This window comes from Frieseomelitta varia, unplaced genomic scaffold, assembly GCF_011392965.1.
Source record: "Frieseomelitta varia isolate USP_RPSP 00005682 unplaced genomic scaffold, Fvar_1.2 scaffold_873, whole genome shotgun sequence".
Taxonomy (NCBI): domain Eukaryota; kingdom Metazoa; phylum Arthropoda; class Insecta; order Hymenoptera; family Apidae; genus Frieseomelitta; species Frieseomelitta varia.
The window spans coordinates 264,856-282,492 of NW_025110671.1; the positions used below are offsets into that span (position 1 = coordinate 264,856).

A 17,637-nucleotide genomic window follows, 5' to 3' on the forward strand; every position below is an offset into this window, starting at 1 on the left:
ATAAATTATCATGGAATAAAATTAGTATGTATATATACACACAGAAACAATTTATTTATACTTGTTTTGTTTATGAGAAAAATCTAGTTTTCCTGCTATTTGAATTGGATATATTCTTCTTGTAGTAATCTAACTCCAACGTTCCCTAGAATATAAAATAACTTATACTAATACGTAGATAATAATCTATTAAAGAAAATTAGTGTAATTATTTCTAAAGCTATATTAATTCTTCATCGTTTTGCGAATGATAATTTATTGTCGATTGATTAGAATGAAAAATCAGCGATTTTTTGGTAATCAGTTGATATATATAGAGATACTCTTAACGATGACGATTTTCATTTCATATTTATATTTGATATCTATTAATTCTAGGTAATCTATTAATTACAGATTAGACTGGATGAAATAATATGTAAATATGTTCTGTTTCAAATTAAGAAATATAGGTAGAATAATTTATGCTACATTATTTTCTCAAAATGAAAAAAAAAACGTATCGGAATAATAGATACTATGTACGTCAGAAATGCGAGAGAAATTTTTATGATTAAGAAACAAAAATAGATTACCGCGGGAATTTCCTGAAACTTTACAAAATTCTAGGATCCAAGTGAAAGAAGAAATCATGACGCAAAAGTTTTAATTAAATTCTCGAAATTCCCCTTCGTAATCACATTCCACTGAAAAGAATGAAATTGAATGATTAATCGAAAAACATATTGCAAATGAAATGCTTTAATGCAATGTTTAAGTTAATCAGCATTCATTGGGAATTTCATACGAAACAAATTTCTCTTCTTTACCATTTTACAAAATAATTGATTCTCTTATAATATAAACGCCGAGCCTGTCCATCGAACGATTTCGCATGAGTACAATAAATTTCACAAGTTTTGAATTCCAAAGGCATGTAACAGTATGTCTGGTCACGTGTAGAAATCTACGCGAATCTTATGAACAGTGTTATTCTGAAAGGAAATTCCAAGTATTTGTTTTAATCTGAGATTATATTGATCAATAACATTTTAGTTGAATAAGAAGTATCGAGTAAAAATAATATAATTATTTTATTCACATTTTTAATTGAGAAAGATAAGGTGTGCAAGAGAATATTTCACGGAATTTGTATTTTGCATATGACGACTTATGTTACAAATAATATATGTATAAGTTCAATTTTTATTCTTGTCTTTCAACTGACGTCATTAACATAACGTTATTAATTTTGGCTATACATGTAACTAACAATGAGCTTTATTGCACTTTTAGTGAATTAATATAAGAAATTATTGCAAAAGTTTAAAAAAGCATTGTGTTATAAAGTATTTCATTAGTATTTAGTTTAAAAATTAAATTTGAAAATTAAAAAACTGAATTGGAGAACTATATCATATAATTAAAATTAAGGATTTGAAAATCATATTAGTTATTAATAATTAATAATTAAATTTAAAAAAAAACTGTATTTTGGAAGAACCTTTTGATTGAAAATACAGGGGCGTACACAATTGATTCGCATATTTTCTTGGAGATTGGGGAATATATAAGTGATGTAAACGCTGAAACATCTCTGCGTGGGACATAATTTAAATGCAATTTAAAACTAGTTTAATGGTGTTTTCGGTACGAATAAACTTCTTCATTTTTGAGGTATTCGTTTACTGACGTCAATACGAGGAATATTGAAAAGTCGTAAAAAGTTAAACTGGCGCCGTTTTGCCGGGCAATGAATCGTGTTTATGGAGGTATAATAAGAGATTCAAATGTCCGGTTTCAAAACTACGTGAAAGAAATTTCTTGTCGCTATACTGTTTTTTTTTGTCGCTACGGCGGGATAAAAAAGTTTTGCATACCTTCCCTATTGGAATACTATAAATGCAGCCGTTTTTATTATTTAAAAATATAGTTTAATTATTTTTAATACTTTCTGCGATGTATTCAAAACTACTTTCGTAAGTCAATGATGAGTATTTTCAACAATGAATTGAATAAATCGTTAAGAAATTTATCATAGACTGTATATAATATAAAATTAAAATTCTACATGGACAGCTGAAAAGAATGCTCAATCGATAGAGCAAAATTATTTGTATTATTATGCAAATGTAAAATAGACAGAGACATATTTCTAAGTATAAAAATATATTTGATAGTTTAATATTATAATCTCAGCAATATTTATATGCTTACAAAAGATTTACATGCTTATCTAATAAACAATTCAGTATCAACAAATTAATAACTTTCTTACACTATAAATATATAGAAACTTCTTGTCATATAATTAGAATTTGCATCTTTATTTCAGTAATTCAGTTTTATTAAACAATTAACAGTTTAATAACACTAATACTTCTTCAATGACGCCCATAAGCATGGTGTGACTGATGTGCTGTAAATGAAACAAAATTTTTATATAATTCCAGAATAAAAAACGGAGATAAATAAAGATATAATTCTAATAAACTTACGTTTATAAAATTCAGAAAAATTTATATTTGGCAAAAGAGAATGAACTTTTTCTAAAACTGTTGCCTTTGATGCTAAACTAGCATTTGTATTCCATATCTATGAAAAAATGAAAGATTTTATAATACAGTTTATACTTGTTTATACTTTAATTAGTTAATGTAAAGTTTTTGTATTGTTTTTAACTACTGTTTTTATTACTTGGACAAGATCTTCTCTATCCCTAATAGATACAGTTACTCCACAAATTTCATCACCTTCTGCAACGCATTCAGCAAATTGTTCTCCGATAGCTGCAAGTACCATCTCTTTCCATATCTTCTCCTAAAATTGTTAAAATTATATCATTAATATTATTAATATCATTACTGACAATTTTAATACCTACAGTATCAGATTTATGACACTTTAATCTCCATGTTCCACCATTTTGATTAACAGGCTCTTCCCATAGGGGATATCTTTCATCTCTCATTAAATGATAACTATATCTGACCTATTGCAAAAACAAAATAAAAAATATTTATTCGTTCTAATCAATTTAATGATATATTATAAAACATACTTACTTGCACGGCGCTAGCACTTGGTATATTGTTGAAAACAGCCCAAAAGCTTTGTATAGTGTTCACAGTATAAATCTTCGTTAAATTTTCTTTATATTCTTCAACAGTTATGCCAGAAATAGCTCTGTTAATTTTACCAACTCTTTAGAACTTTCTATATACACTATGAGCAAACAATGATTCAATTTTTTCAGAATTGTGTCTCTTGTTACATCTCTTTTTGTAACATAACAAAAGGATAAAAAAAAAAGAAATACTGCTTTAAAAAAAACCTTTAAAACAAAGGAGAAAAATATAAGAAATTAAATCATGAATATATATACATATCGTATTACACGTTACGCGTACTGTACGTAATTGTGCAATCTCATTTTCCTCAAATGTCCATTAAACCTATTTATGATCGTGAAATATTTCTTTTTTTCAAACGCTAGTGTGAAATGCAACTACTGCTGATTAAATACAAAATCATACTAAGTTGCAGTCATATAAAAAAAAATCATACGTGGATTGACGTATAACGATATAGGTTATAAAAATGAAGTGATAGCGACACACTATCTCGCATCGTTACATTGTTTCCTTTCATAGTTATTCGTAATAATAATTTTATATTTAAGGAAAAAAAAAGAAAAAAGAGAAACATTAGTCGGATACACTTTCCTGTGACATTTTGCAAGAATGAAAAATCAAACAGAAATTGCAAACATCGAAATAATATACTATACATTGAATTAGTAACTTTTGTACAAAGTTAAAAGTGAACTCGTTTTTCTTACTTGTCTAACCAAAATGTCCACGATGATTGCAACGGTATTCCCGACGTTTCATGTTTCTCGATTGTTTTGACCGTTTCATCTGAAAACACCGGTGTTTCCGATAACTCAGCCGAGGTATCTTCTTTCGGTTCACACTCCACCGCGGCCATGTTCGAAATGACGATACATATATGTACGTGTGTATATACGTGCATGTTCATAGCTAGCTTCTATGTCAAAAATCATATGATCCGAAGAAAACAATAACAAGAACGGTTCGACTTGATGATACAGGTGATCCATTTATAATTGGAAAATTGTGTAACTCGAACTACATTTAGGGAAGCTATCAAGTCATTTCGTGAATTTATCGACCATCTCGAGAAAAGAAAATAAGTAATTTAAACAGATTCGTTGAAAAGAAAAATTAATGACTGTTAAAGATCATTAATTAAGTATTAATAATAGATATTAAATGACATTAAATGTAATTTCGTGGTTTAGAGTATTTGAACACCAACCTGGAACACAGTCAGAGTGCTTGCACAACATGTAAACCACAGGTGTTGCAAATATGCATAGCCACGAGATATGTAGTTGTGTCGACAGCATTTCCATATATCTCGCTGTGTCTGTGGCAAATACATATAAGAATGATGGGAGAATGTAAATACCTTCATTATCAACCTTTGGATTGACAAATCCTGATTTATTCATTGATTACTCCATTTTTTCATAATTTTTTTTTATTTTTCGTAATGTTTTTTTAAATTTTTTAGTCAATGATAGATTGAAACTCTCTTTCAAATAGTTTTCAATTCTTAATGTGCTTACATAAGACGAATTATTGGCGTAGAAAATTATTATTTTTAATTTAGATATATAATGTGTTCAGTTCTTTCATTTTGCCGTAACGTGGCATTAGTGTTTCTGATTCCCTAATGGAAACGAATTTTCGTTTGCAAAAAAAGCTAATTAGATAGATTTAAATTATAAACTTTTGTAATATTGATGCTCAGCTTTCTTTCTATATCTTTTCAAACTGTAAAATGCATAAAATATGAATTTTTAAAATTAATTAGAACTACTAACTTACCGACAGATAGCGCCACCATGCCCAAAATGAAACTGCAAAAATTTGCAAAAAAAAAAAAAAACTAATCAAGAGAAATAATTTGTCAACTTTTGAAATTGTGTTTAAAAAATACAAATTGTGTTTGAAATTGTTTCAATTGTGAAATTTAACTCCTGGCTTTCTTTATATGTTCCATTTAAATTTCAAATTGTATTAATAAAGATTTTCAAATTTCATCATTGCTAACTAGGATAAATCGAACATTCAATACTTTTTTGTATCCAATACCATAGACAAGATTTGTGACATCTCGTATATATATTATTCATTTGTTTTATTTAAATTTACATTATTTTTGTTCATAAAATATCTTCTACCTTATTTATAATTTGATAGAAAAATAAAGTTTCAATCTTGATTTTATGTTTCATACTAATTTTAATATGAAATATAAGTAAGAAATGTTGTAATTTGTTGCTGAGCCATATTTTTCACTTTTATTCGAAAATGATCAATACCTGTTTTATCACTTAAGTAATAAGTTATGTATAAACAAGATGGTGTTCTATATTCAAATAATGAAATAATTTATGATATATGTATTTATCTTTTTTTTGTTAGCATTAAGGGGAAAGAAGAAAAATGGAATTATACAGAAATAAATTATATAGAATATAATACGTATAATGTATATATATATATTGAAGTATTATGTATGCATGCGAATGTATCAAATATAACTGTAATTCTTGTCGTAAATATATGTTATTCTTGTAACTTTAAATACTTGATAAATGTTGTACACACTGCGAATTACCCTTGTCCCTTCTACACGATTAGAAATATTATTAGATCAATATTATTAAGATATTTCGTTTCAATAGCCATGTAGTTCAACAAATTTATTTATTCAGAATATTTAGAATCCTATCATTTACACAAGTATGTAAAAACATTTATGATAAGCGTAAATGTATCTTTTTATATGCGTTTAATGTGAATTTTCTGTGATAACTTTGATAAAATTTCACGTACGTGACAAAATGTAAAAATTCAAATTTCCCGCTCGGCACGCATGCGCCATTGCCCTAGCGTCTCAAGCTGATGGAGTGGTGACTGCCATCTTTATTAGTTCAGAGACGCGCGGGGTAGATGTGTCAAATCGTGAAATCCATTACAATATTTGAATAAAAATGGTGTTTATACAGGAAAGATGATTTTTAACGTCCAAATTTGATGTAAGTAGTATGTCGTCTTTAATGACGACGTGAAAAGATCATACAATCTCGAAAACATTATTTGTGTCGGCCGATATATCAGCCAACACGAGATTTTGTGTCCTGCCCTCGCTAGGGTGAAAATCCCTTTTTCAGAATCAAACATATGATACAAGTTACCAGTAGCGATTATTTCTCTGATCCTTAGTATATGTCAGTCTATTTGGTGAAAGATAGTTGAGAGTTACAAAGAAGTTTATTTTAAGAAGAATTTCTTGACAATAGATATCATCCATTTTGTTTATGCATCTCCGGCATGTCTCGTCCCAAAAACATTGCACTTCAGTCTCATTCTCTCGTTTTTGAATGTTGTTATTTACGAAAACGTCGGGGAAATAGATTCATATTTTGAACGCAGTCGTGCTCACATTTAGTCGCTCTAAATGTTTTCTACTTTTCTAATCGAAACGATCGAAGCGATTTCAATCTATGTTTTGATTTTGTTTACGTACGTTCTTATGGTTTTATTTATGTTTATTATTTCACTCGTGTAAAAATACACAAGTAAATTATTTTAAACATTACGTCATATTTTTCACTTATAATCTTGTAACATTACGATTACGAATCGCAATGTGTTTCATTTTAATATTTAATGTCAATAAATTTTAAGTGAATGAAGATTTCGATTGAATCAACTATTTCTAGAAACTATTCATGTTTGTCTTCTGTTTTAGGTATGTAAATTGAGAAAAAGATGGTTAGCAACATTTCACGGGGTACTCCCCGTATCCAGGTTTTCAGACCAACGTATGAAGAGTTTAAGGAGTTCACCAAATATGTGGAGTACATGGAAAGCAAAGGAGCTCATAAGGCTGGTTTAGCGAAAGTGATTCCTCCACCCGAATGGATCCCAAGGAAAAAAGGTTACAACTTGGACGACTTAGATCTCACGATTCCTGCTCCAATTTGTCAGGTGGTAACTGGTAAACAAGGCCTTTACCAACAAATTAATATACAAAAAAAGTCAATGACTGTCAAAGAATATAGCAAAATGGCTAACTCTGAACGATATAATACTCCACGCCACTTTGATTACGAAGACTTAGAGAGAAAATACTGGAAGAATATAACGTATGTGGCACCTATATATGGGGCAGACGTATCTGGTTCCTTGACTGATCCAGATGTCAAAGAATGGAATATTAATCATTTAGGAACAATACTTGATTATGTGAACAAAGATTATGGTATATCTATCGATGGTGTCAACACAGCATACTTGTATTTCGGAATGTGGAAAACGACGTTTGCATGGCATACAGAAGATATGGATTTATATTCTATAAATTATTTACATTTTGGGGCTCCAAAAACATGGTACGCTATACCACCGGAACATGGTAGACGATTGGAAAGGTTAGCTAGTGGTTTTTTCCCATCAAGTTATCAAAGCTGTCAGGCTTTTCTACGTCATAAAATGTCTCTTATTTCTCCTCAAGTGTTGAGGCAATATTCCATTCCGTGCAATAAAGTAAGTATTAATTATTTAGTAAGAGTATTTAGAATAATTCATGGAATAGAAATGAGAATTATAATTAATATGTTTCTTTTTGTGTGCTTTAGATAACACAAGAAGCTGGAGAAATTATGATCACTTTTCCTTATGGATACCATGCTGGTTTCAATCATGGATTCAATTGTGCTGAATCCACGAACTTTGCTGCCCCACGATGGGTAGAGTATGGTAAAAGGGCTACACAATGTACCTGCAGTAAAGATATGGTTAAGATATCTATGGACACTTTTGTAAAACGTTTTCAACCAGAAAGGTAGGAACAAGTTCTTGCAGAAGTTGTATTGATCAGGATCAATGAGTTTTATTATCATTATTTATATGACGTAATATATTATAGATATGAATTATGGTTACGTGGAGAAGATATTGGTCCACATCCTGAAGATCCTAAACAAACAGCCGCACCTATGCCTTCTCAAATGGATCTTTTATGTAGCAATAGTAGCAATGGACAGTTGCCACAAAGTTATTTGAATGCCGCTCCGAAAAATAAACGACATACTATACATAAAAAAAAGAATTTAATGGCAACAAACTCAGATGTTGATATGGAAGAGTTGGTAAATCGTTCCGATATTCCACCAGATGTTAAAAAAGTGTTACAAGATTTAGAACTAGAAGAAGTAGATGACCAACCGGATGAACAACAGTTGGAAGTTTTAGAAGATATATGGTTGAAAGCAGGAGAAATGGGTAAAATATCTATCTTAAATATTATTATTTGCGAACTGAGGTTTTTGATTATATTTATACAATGCGTGTATACATATATAAAATATCGATTAATATTCTTTCTTATTTAATTTAATGAATAATTTTTTGTAGATGTAGATGAGGCTTCTGTGTACGATGATGGTTATAATCGTAAAAAGAGTCGAAAGAGAAAGAGAAAGAACACCGATAAGGATAAATCGAAGTCCAAAAAAGAATGTAACAAAAGTATTATTGATGGTGTTACGATAAAGACTGAAATAAAAATGGAGATAGACGACAGCTTTAATTTTTTACCGTCTGCAGAACAAAGTACACAATTAGAGAAAGTTGATCAAAGAAGTTCCAATGTCATTATGTCAAGGGAAAATGTCGTTGGAAATATAAAAATAGAAGAAAATTCTGACTTCTTGGAGGCGTCTGACAGGCCGGTGAAAAAGAAGAAGAAACATTCGAAGTCTGGAGAGCCAAAGAAAGTCAAATCAAAGAACATGAACAAAACTAAACGCAAACATTTGGATATATCTATTTTCAATACTAACGAGCCTTTGGATGTGTCTGATGCTGACGTGCAACGGCAACTTATGGCTATGCCAAGTCTTAATTTACACAAATCGACAGTTAATAAGGAAATCGCTAACCATTTATCAGGAACGACAGTATTCCTTGATAATGAAGCTAGCGTGAGTCTCGTCAAAGAGAAAAATGTTATAAATATTACAAACAGCAGTCATGTTCCAAATTCTATATATAGCGATGCAAAAGAAACGGAGAAGATTTTGGATAATAACGCGGACGAGCGAATGAATTTGTCTGCAAAGAGTACAAAGAAAAGCAGTATAGCTACAATAAAACCAACGTTTCCTAAGCAAATTTCATTGAAGAATATTTCTCTGGATCAAGTGAAATCCGCTAATAAGATTGACAAGGCTGTAGAGTCTGAATACATTGGCGAGGATACGAATGTTACTATACAAGAAACGAAACCAGGCACATACACTAGCTGCAAAAGTGTGGGAACAATTATAAGTGAAAGATCGATACTTAATTATCCAAAGAAAGATATCATAAAAGCTCCCAGATTGAGCGTGCTGAAATCGGCATACAACACACCTACGACTGAAGTGTCTCCGAAGATTGGTTGCGAAAAGTCGACCGGAGCAGAGAATGATAATCATGTAACACATAGAAACGTAGTAATTTCACCAAAGACTTGGCCTATTGCTAAACCGCGAGAACCCAAACTCTCAAATCCAGGTGTAATGTTTCTAAATACTAATTTCTCCAATCCACCGATTTTACAGAAAGAAATACCCCAAGAGGTAGGGAACGAGACGAAGTCCGTAGAAGCTTCAAAATCCGTAAGCCCAGGCACTATTCAAATACCACGGCTGGAAGGTATTTTTGCAAAGAATACAGTTTTGGCGCAACCGCTAAATCAATCTGTGATGCGTGTAACCGGAACGAATACAGATATTAAGACACTAGGAAAAAGATCGTCCACGGAAACCTCAAAAATGATAGCAACAAAATTTTGGCAGCCTTCTTCTGGCAATAACAGCTTGTTTTTCTTGAAGGACGTGAGAGACGACAAACAAGCTCACCCGATAGTTGCGAAGGTGGATACTTCTGAAGCCTCGTTGAATTTAACCGGCAATAACACGCTCTTCTTGGCCACAACTTCAAAGTGCACGAACATCGCGCTGAATTCGCAGCCCTCGATGATGATCGACTTCAATAAGAAGTATTTACAGAGTACTGCTTCGGTACCTGGGACAACCGGTTCTTTCGTAAAGATTATACCGAAATCACAGGACCAGTTGATCGTGAAAAAGTCGATGAATCAGAAGGAGGACACCTGCAACAGGAAAGTTCTCAAAACCGCAGGCACGATTGTCAGCAAGACCGTGTCAACGCAGGTGGATAGCCCATTGGAAGTTGCCAGAAAAAGCACGAATATCACGATGTTAGATATTGGCACGCAGTATACCATAAATCATTCCAACATGGATGTACAAGATTCTCCGAAGACGATTATTCTTACGCCATTGCAACAGGAGCATCTCCCAAACGTGACGATACCCGATGATCAGTTAAAAATTCCGAATACACAAAAGAGTCCGGAGAGCATGTGTACCAGCGTACCGTTGCTGAAACAGTTAACGAGTTCGAGACGGAAATCAAAAGAGAAGCTCAAGAAGTCAATCACCAGGAAGAAAGAGCCGACAGAGACAAAGACATTCGCGGCAACGTTGAATTTGGACGAAACGAATATAGTCACGTATTCGGTGAATCAGCCCACGTCTCATCGCGTGTCGATGATACCGGGACACATATCCGACATGTTGTATCCCAGCGTTCCGAATAATGATTTGTTAAAGGCATTCAACGATTACTGGAGTGCTCAGATATCTCACTGCGCAGTTTGCGCACCGTTTACTTCGAGTTGCAACGGGCACAGCAGATTAATGCCGCCGGACTGGAAATATTGTAAACCCACCGTTTTACCAGAAAGTTCACCGATATGGGTAAGTAGTATAGTTCATCTTTGCTCGACTTTTTAGATAGAAGAAATTTTTATCGGAACGTGTTATCTCTTTTTTAGGTATCTGCGAATATATTTGTTGCAAACTCGAAGGAGCAAATCGTTGAGCAGGAAAATGATAAGCTTTTACGTTGTAGAGAGTGTCATGTCACGGTTCATGCCTCCTGTTATGGGATCACTGTATTGCCTACAGATTTGCGGAATTGGGCTTGCGATAAATGCAAGGCTGGAAAAACACAGGTGGTACGTATCTGTTGAGATTTTTGCAATCAGATGTATTAAATGCGTTTTCTGACAAATATGTCGCAACAGTTAAATATCAAGATTACTTACTGCTGAAAAAATTAGGGATAGGTTTACACGAAATGTCGAGACCTAATAGAGTTTCCAGAATTTCGACTTTTGTATTTTCGTTCGTCATATTCGAAACTCAGATAAGTAAAGTTTAAAATCAATGAATGTTCGGTGCTTCGAGAACGTTCTATGATGGTTTTTGTTTTTGAGGATATAAGCAAAACCTAAAGATCTTTAGCAAGAACCTGGATTAGATGTTTTTTTTATGTCTTTATGTTTTTACATATATTTTGTTTAACTGTGGCCAATAAAAAAGTATTAAGCATAGGAGTGTGCGAGAATCGGTAAAATTTCGAGAACTCGGCTACCGTTTCTCAAACTACTCTACAATGCCGTATAGCAGCCTACAAAATGTGTAAATACACAGTTCAATTTCTTCTGCCAGTAGTGAAGTTATTGGAAACACGGATTCTAAGAATTGTGTGACCTGATGTAAACGAACGCGTGCTTAGCACTTGGATATTGTGTACGCTGTTGAGCAGTATCGTTGAGAAATTCGGGAAGCTTAGTATATTTCAAAATCTGTGTGAATTTAATAAAGATTAAAAATCTTTAAAAAAAATGTCGAGTGATAGTGAGAGTAAAGTTGTGGTAGTAATGCAAAAGATATCGTGCAAAGGAAGAATGATGATAGGCGGAATGCACATATTGTCATGGATTTAAAACTAAGTATGCAAATACTACTGGTTTATTACGCCATTTGATCTAAAGCATATGCATCTAAACATAAGTATATGTACTAGAAAAGAAACGGAATCGATATAAAATTTGTTGCATATAGAAAATGATAGGCGAAAGATTGCTAAAGATACAACAGAAGGAATTACTCGAATGATGATTTTACATCTGCGACCCTTCGATACAGTTAAAGGCTTTAACGAATTATTTAAGCTTGTTCCCAAAACCCAACTCTTTCGGGAAATTCCCGATAATCTCGAAATTTTCCGATACCCGTCCCGATCCCGAAAAAATTTCATGTTCCGATATTTTGTATTCTCGCACACCTCTAATTAAGCAGTTTTTAAAACAAGAAATCTCTTAAAAAATAAAATCAGCAGTTGAAGTTTCGAAAGCTTCGAAACCCTACAAAGTTTCGAATTCGGGCTTTGAGAATTTAAAAATTGCTTTCGTAATCGATTCCTAGAAAAGATATAAATTCAAATTTATTTTAAAACGAGGTCGTTGAAAAAGTTATAGGAGATAGAAAATATAAAAAAAAAATAGTTGGAATATATTCATTACCTATTTTTCGAAAATAGGTAATCATTTAATTATTGTGTTAGTTTTAATTTTAATTATAATTTTTTACAAGTAGCTATATATATATCTCCAGATGTTCCATTTGTCAGAACGTGCAGCATTTGCTGTAATCACAACCCTATTTTTTCTTCTTCAATAAATTCTCCAATTGATTTTCCGTAGATGTGCTGTTTGTGCCCTATGCGTGGAGGTGCTCTCAAGCGAACCAGCGATAGTAATTGGGCGCATATACTGTGCGCTCTTTTATTACCTGGAGTCACTTTTAAGGATGCTATAAATAAAGATCCTATCAATGTGTTGACCATAAAGCCGGACAATGTTAAGCAACAGTGCTGTTATTGCGGACAGAAAGATGGTGCATGTCTCAAATGCAGTTACTGTACCAATTTGTTTCATCCGTCTTGCGGTCTTGTCTCTGGCGCCACGTTTACGATACCCGTATACAACTCACTCGAACTTCAGGTACATTACAGAAGAAATACATACATATGTACTTTCAACTATGTAGACGTTATATAATGGAAATTGTGTATAGGTAACATGCGATGGACACGACGACGGAAAAGAAAAGATACCGCCACTTCGACAAGGAGAGATTGTTTGGGCAAAGCATCGAAATACCCGTTATTATAAGGCCAAAGTAGATTCCATACACGATACTCTATTTTATATGGTGACGTTTAGCGATAACAGTTTTAGCGATGATTTATATCCATCGGATATTATGGTAAGTTTTTGCTCTACGTTCTACATGTAACTTTATTTTCTTTCTAGAAAGTATAACGGATTTTCTTACTCTTTGCAGAACTACGATCCTGGAAACCCACCTCAACAAGGTGCTGCAGTTGTTGTGAAGTGGACAGATGGTAATTTGTACAACGGTATCTTTGAAGGTACAAATCATCGGATCATGTATACTGTAAGTAACGAGTAATAATTTTACTAAGTTTTTAGTAAATTTATATGTTAATGATAGTATGTGTTATATGCTTCTTTGCTAGCATTTCTAATTGGTATTATTATATGATGTTACTATTTTTTTAATTTTTAATTTGAATGATAGGTAAGTTTCGAAGACGGTTCGCAGCTTCCTTTGAAGCGAAACGATATATACAGCTTACAAGAAGATATGCCAAAAAGAGTTCGGTCACGTTTGGTGAGTTTAGTGATAAACTAATTTATTCGCCACGAATACTTCAGTAGGATTTTTGACAATAGGATTTCTCTCTTTTTCTTTCCTTTTTTCTTTCTTTTTATACGATTCACCTTACTTTTTTTTATTTCTGTCGTATTTTCCTATTTATGATCATTTTTTATTACGAATTTACGTTAACTTTTTACTGTTTTGATTAATTTTTTATTGAAGTCTGTTGCGACCGAAATGAAGCACCGGTATCATCTATACGGCATGGAGGATGAATCGGAAGCGCAAAGAAAGGTGAAACAGTCGAAATATTGTGATTAAAACAAAAATTATACATTGTTCGTTGTAAATAGTCGATAAAGACAAATAATAATTAATCTATTGTATATACTACATATTGTATAATCGTACCTAATAATTTGGTCTTTTCTAAACTTGTACTTAGAATAGACCAAATGTGATAGGATTTTTACATTTCCTGATTTTTCGTCTTTTTCGTCTCGTTTCTTTTTATTTTATTCTTTTTCTTAATTTTTTTCTCTGTTATTTTAACTCGCTTATATCTTTTTTTTCTGTGTCGCATTTCTTCATTTTTAAATATGTCGTACGTTTGTTCGTTAGAGTTGTCGCAATGAGTATTAATAAATTATATTCCGATATGTCAAATGAAAAATGAAATAGATGTTACAATGTCTCATCGAATGAAAAAAAAAAAAAAAGAAAAGTATTAAAGAAGCCTCAGTGTTACAGATTACGTACGTGACTATCGATTTAGAGCATTTTTAACCCATTTTTAACTATTTAATGTAATTAGAAAATGATACAAATCAGACTCTATCGCACGTAATAAAAATGAAACGTAGCGTTTTTTTTCCCTTTATTCCTTTCTACTTACACGTAGAATGATTTCTATCAAAGACAAAATAATAAAATGTATTCCTGTATATATTTACAGACTGTGAATAGGAATATGAAATATTATTAAGCGAGACACCTATGTGTAATTTGAAAAGAACATTTTTTACTTTATTCTATTGATAAGAATTTGAAATTGAAAATATCAAAGATATGGATTGTACGCATATCTTGATAAAATTCATATTAAGTTATGTTACTAAACGTACATGTAGGACTTTAAAGATATTCATAATAAATCACTATTTGAAGGGTTCAATAGTTATATGTTCATATTTTCATGTAATATTTGCTCTGCACAATTTTTATCAATAATGAAAAGTTCGTGTGATTATTATATTGAAAAGTATAACAAATTCAATGCGGAGTGTATCTCTTCAAAGTACAATTTTTACACGAGATGTTTATAAAGTCGTGCTCGTAGATACACTTGTATCATGGAAATTCACAGTACGTGTATGATAGTGTATTTCTAATTCAAATATAACAAAAAATATTTCCTCGTATAGGCTATTGATCCCTTTAACGAGGCAAATTATATTAATTTTCGTCTTTTGCCTTAGAAGAGTAAATCTTATCTTATTCTTTATAAAAAAAAAATCTTATTCTTAATATTAAAAACATTGTGCTTCTGCCGACGATATGTTTCTTTCATACTTTTCTTGTATCCTCTGTTTTATTCTATCATCATAGTCTTAGTATAATGAACACAACACACAACGTAATATATGATTGTATGTATATTTGTAGAATGAAATTCGTCATTCGAGTTGTTAGTGTTCACATGATCTCTTGAATTTCGGTTTTCCTATGAAACTTTTATTTAACTGTGGAAACAAAGATATGCGCGTGCGTGTGCGTGAAACAACTAGCTGTAATTTATGTGAACAGAAATTATTGTTTCCCCTAATCAATTTATAATATTAACCGAGACAGATTGGGGGAACTGTATTAGCGTTCTATCTGTATATGATATTAAAAAAAAAAAAAAAAAAAAGAATTGATAATGTATCCGAATGTAGAAACAAATTGGATACAGTACAATAAAAATTAAATATAAAAAATATACTTCTTTTTCTTTCTTTCTCTTTTACACTGTAATAGTGTAAAAAAAAAAAAAAAATACACAAATTGGAATATAACATTTCAATTTTGTTTATCTTTACTCATTACTGGAACAAGTTGTCATTACAAATAATTAAGCTAAATATTGTTATATATACAAATTAATTAATATAATAAGTAGAATCTATTTATAACAATATAAACGAATTTTTCATACTGTTAATTAATAGTTAATTAATAACTTGCCCTTCTGCAAGTGACAGAATTTATAGCAATAATACGATAAAGTGTTGAAACAGTAAAAAAATATAATTGAAACCGGAAGTTTCAATATTGAACGCAGATCGAATATTTTACGATAGAAATATAGTTTTGATAGTTTTCGAGCATTTTATAAATTGTCACGGATAATTCTTACGAGATTCTAGTTTTTTAATTTACATAAAATCACATTTATTTATGTTATTTATTTAAAGTTACGAGAATCTTTAACAAATATATCACAGTAAATAGTTAGATCTGTCATAGTAAAAATAAAAAAACAAAAGTTTTTCGAGACATCAATTCAACAATTTTTCTAATCTGCTATAAGTAAAAGAAGTACACGATAAACGCTTATTGACCGCGAGAAAGAATGTTAATATCATAATTTCTATGTCATGCGTCTTTAATAACAAAACTAATATTCCCAAGTACTTAAACATTTGTTCCAATATAACTTTCAGTTCCTCGAGTTGATTATTTGATCGATTTTTAATATCAATCGTAACAGTAAAATAATTGCACGTAACATAGAACGCCGATTTTATATTATCAATACACAGAGAATTTTGATGTAAATATATACTTTTATGAAAAGATAGAGTTCAGAACTTTTGTTTTACTACTTCAGATATTTTTGCATCTAATTTGCATATTCAAGTAAATTTTATTATCAATGAAATTGTAATACGTAAAAACGTAATAAAAAAAAAACATTTCTTTCATAATTGTTACGTGCATTCTATATTACGTTTACATAATTCTTTGCGATTATAAGATATCGCATATATTTTAAAGTTACGACTAATTCTTTGCGAAAGTCTCCAATGTAGAAAATTCCATAAAAAAAAAAATGTACATAAATTAATAACCCCAGTGATCACGGAGTAACGCGAGTAATTATCGAGTAACATGTAGTACATTAAAACCCAGAAGTTCTACTTACTAATTAGTACAATTAGTACATACATCACTATCAACACCTGATAAAAGTTCCTACACATTTCCGAACGTTGAAACTTCAATAAAAGCTTTTCTACAATTCATAAGTACAAATGCAGAAATTGATTCAACGCGCAATGATCCGGTGGATAATTTCATAAAAGTAGAATTAATTTCTATCTAATAGAAATAAATTTCTATCAGACGGTGGGATGACTTTCATTGGATCCCTCGCTGAAGAAAAGCTTCATTACAAATTTCAGTATAAATTTCAATGTTCATTTTAATGAAGTCCCAGAGGAATTCTATTTAACGCCATCCTCACGGTAGAAAAAAAATTGGCTAACAATAATACAGAATCACCAGGATCGATAATAAATAGTACTTATCTTCTGTTAAGTTTACACCAAAGAGCACTGGCAGTTAACAAATGCATTAAAACACCGATACCAATTATCAAGATGAGATTGTTTGCGACGCTTATGTCTACTATTTCCATCTCTTTGAGGAATTGCGTTGGCTTTTTGTAATGACAGTAGAACTCGTCACATTTCAAGTCCATCCGGTCGAAGCCGTATACAGTGTGTAGTAGACTGTGGAAACTGGCGCGGAAGTACGATATATGAAAGATCCATCGAAACATATGTGGCGTATCCATGTAACGGATACAGAATCCGAACACGGAGAACAACACGGCAATTATAGGTCCTGCGAATACTGCGATCTATAAGCAAAAAAGAAAAGAAAAAATTACACTTTCTTGTATTTTG

At 31.5% G+C, this 17,637-nt stretch overlaps 3 protein-coding genes across 4 annotated transcripts in view; 1 reads left to right on the forward strand and 2 right to left on the reverse strand.

Annotated features, from left to right (window-relative positions):
- Positions 1 to 2,131: 2,131 nt before the first annotated feature.
- On the reverse strand, positions 2,132 to 4,149 carry LOC122536806 (eukaryotic translation initiation factor 4E type 3-like). The gene is made up of 6 exons (XM_043669494.1): positions 3,821 to 4,149; positions 3,045 to 3,165; positions 2,864 to 2,971; positions 2,677 to 2,799; positions 2,478 to 2,574; positions 2,132 to 2,398 (listed from the first exon to the last, which is right to left on the reverse strand). The coding sequence occupies exons 1-6, from the start codon at positions 4,018 to 4,020 to the stop codon at positions 2,364 to 2,366; spliced, it is 684 nt and encodes a 227-aa protein (XP_043525429.1). The 5' UTR covers positions 4,021 to 4,149; the 3' UTR covers positions 2,132 to 2,363.
- A 1,842-nt stretch (positions 4,150 to 5,991) lies between these two features.
- On the forward strand, positions 5,992 to 15,620 carry LOC122536843 (lysine-specific demethylase 4C-like). Its single transcript, XM_043669556.1, has 11 exons — positions 5,992 to 6,112; positions 6,829 to 7,625; positions 7,718 to 7,923; positions 8,008 to 8,363; positions 8,496 to 10,909; positions 10,987 to 11,169; positions 12,703 to 13,002; positions 13,076 to 13,267; positions 13,346 to 13,459; positions 13,604 to 13,696; positions 13,907 to 15,620. Exons 2-11 carry the CDS (start codon positions 6,849 to 6,851, stop codon positions 14,003 to 14,005), a joined length of 4,734 nt encoding a protein of 1,577 aa, XP_043525491.1. The 5' UTR covers positions 5,992 to 6,112; positions 6,829 to 6,848; the 3' UTR covers positions 14,006 to 15,620.
- The window catches only part of LOC122536844 (ATP-binding cassette sub-family G member 1-like), a 28,722-nt gene continuing 24,959 nt past the window's right edge, over positions 13,875 to 17,637 (reverse strand). For both annotated transcript variants that reach the window (XM_043669558.1, XM_043669557.1), the window contains exon 10: positions 13,875 to 17,591. In XM_043669558.1, coding sequence (XP_043525493.1) covers positions 17,253 to 17,591 — 339 coding nt within the window. In that variant the 3' untranslated portion in view covers positions 13,875 to 17,252. The remainder of the gene's footprint in view (positions 17,592 to 17,637) is intronic.

Coding starts and splice junctions, on each gene's coding strand:
- LOC122536806 (XM_043669494.1), bottom strand. CDS start 4,020: ATGAACATGCACGTATATACACACGTACATATATGTATCGTCATTTCG. Junction 3,166..3,820: donor TGGACATTTTGGTTAGACAA/GTAAGAAAAACG, acceptor TAAAATTAACAG/AGCTATTTCTGGCATAACTG. Junction 2,575..2,676: donor ATAGAGAAGATCTTGTCCAA/GTAATAAAAACA, acceptor ATTTTTTCATAG/ATATGGAATACAAATGCTAG.
- LOC122536843 (XM_043669556.1), top strand. CDS start 6,849: ATGGTTAGCAACATTTCACGGGGTACTCCCCGTATCCAGGTTTTCAGA. Junction 7,924..8,007: donor AAACGTTTTCAACCAGAAAG/GTAGGAACAAGT, acceptor AATATATTATAG/ATATGAATTATGGTTACGTG. Junction 10,910..10,986: donor CAGAAAGTTCACCGATATGG/GTAAGTAGTATA, acceptor TCTCTTTTTTAG/GTATCTGCGAATATATTTGT.